The 4,565-nt window shown below is 37.6% G+C and overlaps 1 protein-coding gene across 1 annotated transcript in view; it reads right to left on the reverse strand.

The window, feature by feature from the left end:
* The window catches only part of LOC107621434, a 6,455-nt gene continuing 2,302 nt past the window's right edge, over window positions 413–4,565 (reverse strand). The window contains exon 6 of the mRNA XM_016323457.1: window positions 413–558. Within this exon, the coding sequence (XP_016178943.1) occupies window positions 413–558 (146 nt within the window). The remainder of the gene's footprint in view (window positions 559–4,565) is intronic.

Raw genomic sequence — 4,565 nt, forward strand, 5'->3', positions numbered from 1 at the left:
AATTGTTTTTGTTACGTTGAAGAATTGGATCGTGATTAATGTAGTGGTTAACATTTTTATCTATAAAAGATTGGTAGGGATTTATTGTAAAAATATTTTCAAAGTATTTGCATGCAATGTCTGCGGTAGCTAGAAATTTTGATCCATCGAGCAGTTTTTCGGTGACGAATGTGAGAAGAAATTTTCTATTCTTTTGCAGCCCCATCGATGCATCAGCAGCATGAGACGGCAGCACGGTATGATGTTGGATGATAGGATCGTTCCTTACTTGCAGATGGCTGGTCTGTACTATCTTGCAAGACTGAACGAGAGTTGGTTTCGGTAGGACGAGCTGTTGGTCAGCGCCTTCGTAGAGAGATGGCGCCCTGAGACGCATACATTTCACATGCCATTTGAGGAGTGCACGATAACCCTACAGGATGTAGCGTACCACCTTGGTCTCCCGATAGACGGTCAGTATGTTAGCGGATGCCTGACAGACTTTCCACGATATATAGCGGGTGGCCGGCCACCATGGGTGTGGTTTGAGGAGCTGCTGGGTGTATTGCCTCCTGCGAACTGCATCGACAAGTTCACAATGAAGTGCACATGGTTTGAGGAGACGTTTAGTGAGCTTCCACATGGGGCAGATGAGGAGACGGTTAGGAGATATGTTCGTGCGTACATCATGATGCTCCTATCGACGCAGCTGTTTGGGGACAAGTTAGATACCCGCCTCCACATCTGATGGCTGTCGTACGTCGCCAGGTTAGAGGACATGGGTCAGTACAGTTGGGGGTCTACTGCATTGTCATGGCTATACAGGTGCATGTGCCGTTTGGCGAACAGAAATGTCGTCAAGTTGGCTGGTTGGTGCGAAATTTATAACCCACAAACTAACCGGCAAGTGCACCGGGTCGTACCAAGTAATACCTCAGGTGAGTGAGGGTCGATCCCACGAGGATTGGTGGATCAAGCAACAATGGTTGAGTGATTGGCTTAGTCAGACAAACAGAAAAAAGTGTTTTAGTATTCAAAAGTATTAAACAGTAATTCAGAAATTAAAACAGCAAGCAGTAAATTGATGAGAATAATATATGGAGAAACAGTTAAGGCTTCAGAGATATCTATTTTCTGAATTGACTTTTCTTACTAACTATTTTAATCATACAAGATTCAATTCATGGCAAACTATAGATGACTAAGCCCTAATTCCTTAGACCTTCTTAGTCTACTCTAACTTTCATCAACCGCCAATTCCTTGGTCACTTAATTCCAATTAGAGGATGAAGTTCAATTCTAGTTTATATGCCACAAAAATCTTAATTACCCAAATATAAGAGGATTATATGTCACGTATCCCGTTAAGTCCAGATAATTAAAAATTTAAGAGAATATGTTTTCAAGTTGTTGTTCAAGTAAAGAGATTTTCCAAGTTATACAAGAACTCAATTAGAATCAAGGTCATACTTCCGTTCCACCCAAATTCATAAAATAAAGAACGAAAATAATTCTTAAATAATAAATCAGTACATGAATTAAAATAGAAAAGTAATAGTATCAATCCATACAATAGACAGAGCTCCTAACCTTAACAGTGGAGGTTTAGTTGCTCATGATGCAGAGAGAAAAACTAGGATTCGTAAAACTATAAAGTACGAAATGAGGTAGAAGAGAAGAGAGAGCCCGAAGGGCTGATTCTTTTCCCTTTTATATCAAGTCCTAATTAATGTAAAATATAATTTCTAAAACTAAATAATATATTTTCCTATTTTTAAATAAAATAAAGTTTAATCAGAATTAAAATATAACTTTCGTGCATCTTCAATTGATGAATGGGGACCACTAGCTTCATAGGAATGCACGCCTAACTTGGCATGGAGCTGCGCCTTACTTGAGGGGTGTAGTGAGGGCTGGCCATCCATACTCATATGTTGCGCCTAACTTAAGGATTCATGCGCCTTACTTGATCATGGCTGTATGGATTGGAGTTTAAGTGAGTGATGTTGTGCCTAACTCAAACCTTGGTGCGCCTTACTTGGAGTCACGCTAATTGTTGCGTTTTGTTGTTGCTGCATTGCGCCTAACTTGGAATGTGGCCAAATCTTTGTGCGTGCTTATAATTGTCTTGCGCCTAACTTGAGAAATCTCAAGTTAGGCACAGCCTTGGCAGCGTGATTGGAGAAGAAGTGTGGACTATTATATATCGTTGGAAAGCTCTGAAAGTTAGCTTTCCAACGCCACTAGAATCATGTCCATTGGACCTCTGTAGCTCAAGATATTCAGGTTTGAATGCAGAGAGGTCATGGTTGACAGCATCATTCATCGTCTTCTCTTTTTCTGCGGAAACTCCATTGAATCCAGTCGAATGCTACCTAAAATAAATAGAATTGTACACGACTCAAAGTAGCATCTATAGTGGCTAAAAGATAATTAATTCTTGATTAAACTCAACAAATTGAATGCAAATTCACTAGGAAAAGATAGGGAAGATGCTCACGCATCACAACACCAAACTTGAATTGTTGCTTGTCCTTAAGCAACCAAAGCTAATACAAGATTAAGACGTAAATTTGCATGAGAAGTGAGAGTTCAGTTATGCTTGTGTCTCTTCTTAAAGTGGGATTTATCTCTTGCAATTCTGAACAGTTTTGGCATCTCACTCTCCTTTGAATCAGAGGAACGTCAATGTCATTCGGAATTAGAATCCGGATAATATTATGAATTCTCTAGTATTTTATACTTCAGTTTAATCCTTGAACACAGCAAATTTCCTTTAATTCTCTTTTCTTGGGTGCTTTGCACCCTGAGCCTAGCTGTGACTTTAAATGTTTTGTCTTAAGCTTTACTTGACACAAAAATACCACAAGCACTTAACTGGGGAACTCTCTTTAAGTTCTGATTTTTCTTTCAGTTACTCTCAGATAGTGATGCTCAAAGCCTTGGGCATACTTTGCTAAATGCACTTGATCTTGACTCTTAGTGCTCTGTCTCAAGGATTACTTGACACAATTACACCACAAGCATATGACTAGGAGAACAACTCTTTGAGCTTTTAATCATGTCAGATATTCCCAGTCATTGATGCTCAGAGCCTTGGACCTTGCTTTTATTTCTCTTTTGCTGTTTCTTTTACTTCAAGGATTAAGCTTTTGTTTACTTCAGAAAATTCATAATAGTTCTCTAAATTTCTGTTCCTTATACATCAACATCCTTTGATTCAAATTCAAATATGCATTGTTCATGTCATGCATTCAGAATCACAAATAATACCACCGCATTTAAGTAAATAAGATTACTCTTAAATATAAACTCAATTTCTCATGCAATACATCACTTCTTTTTCTTTTGAATTCAAGCTCAGTGAGCAATACATGAGAAAAAAAAATTTTAACTAAAAGCAAATGACAGAATGAAACTAAATCTAAGAACTGAAAGTACTAAAGATCATGCAGGCAATCAAAGCAACAGAAAACAAAAGACAACAAAATAAGAACGAAAGAGAAATAGAATGAAAGGAACTCAACCACCTCAGTTATACTAGTGGCCATCTCATTCCTCCATGAAGAACATTCATCTCCCTTTGGTGCTATTAAAATAAACAGAAAAGGCCAAAAGTGAAGCGACAACACCAAACTTAAAACTTTGCTTGTCCTCAAGCAAAGAAAATCTGAAAACAGGGTGTCAAAAATTCTTTTTAATTGCTCCTGTTCCTGTTCTAATCATTTGCATGACCAAAACACATGTAAAACAAGAAAAATTCTAAAAAATTTAGATAAAGTAATTTAAAACCAAAACTAAAATAACTATAATGCTAAAATCAAAATAACTATAAAATTAAAGCCAAAGCAACTGCAAAACCAAAGATACTAGTAGTTGGGTTGCCTCCTAACAAGCGCTTCTTTAATGTCACTAGCTTGACACTTGATTGTTGAATTTTATTCTTCTTTTTCTATGTGTGAGGGTGGAAAGTTCTCTAATTCACTGGAGTATGAACTCCTATGATTGATTCCCTCACTTTCTTCCATAGGATCTTGCATTATATCTCTTGGGAAGAAATTTGCTTGATCCTCTTCCTGGGGATTGATAATCAACTGCACATATTTCTCTACATTTTTGACACTCGTCCTTATATCATGTATGAATTCTTTCATGAGAAGCTCAATAGATGATGGTTCTTGATATGAATAAGAAGGAGATGATGGTTCTTGATAAGAGTAAAAAGAGGATGGTTCTTGGTATGAATAGGGAGATGGTGGCTCTTGATATGGGTAGAAAGATGATGGTTCTTGATATGGATAGAGAGGTGGTGGTTCTTAGTATGAATAGAGAGATGGTGGCTCTTGGTATGAATATGGAGATGGTGGTTCTTGATAGTTGGAACATGGAGCACTGAAGTTTCTTTGGTTTTGACTTTGCCAACCAAAATTTGGGTAGTTCCTCCATCCACAATAATAAGAATCACTCCCTGGGTGTGAATAGTAACCCATGTGATCTCTCTCCATTATTTTTTCTTAGCACAAAACACCAAATAGAATTAAACGTACCATGTGGAAAACAGGCAAGTAAAGAAGAAAGAATAGTAA

This window comes from Arachis ipaensis, chromosome B10 (genome assembly GCF_000816755.2).
Source record: "Arachis ipaensis cultivar K30076 chromosome B10, Araip1.1, whole genome shotgun sequence".
Lineage (NCBI taxonomy): Eukaryota > Viridiplantae > Streptophyta > Magnoliopsida > Fabales > Fabaceae > Arachis > Arachis ipaensis.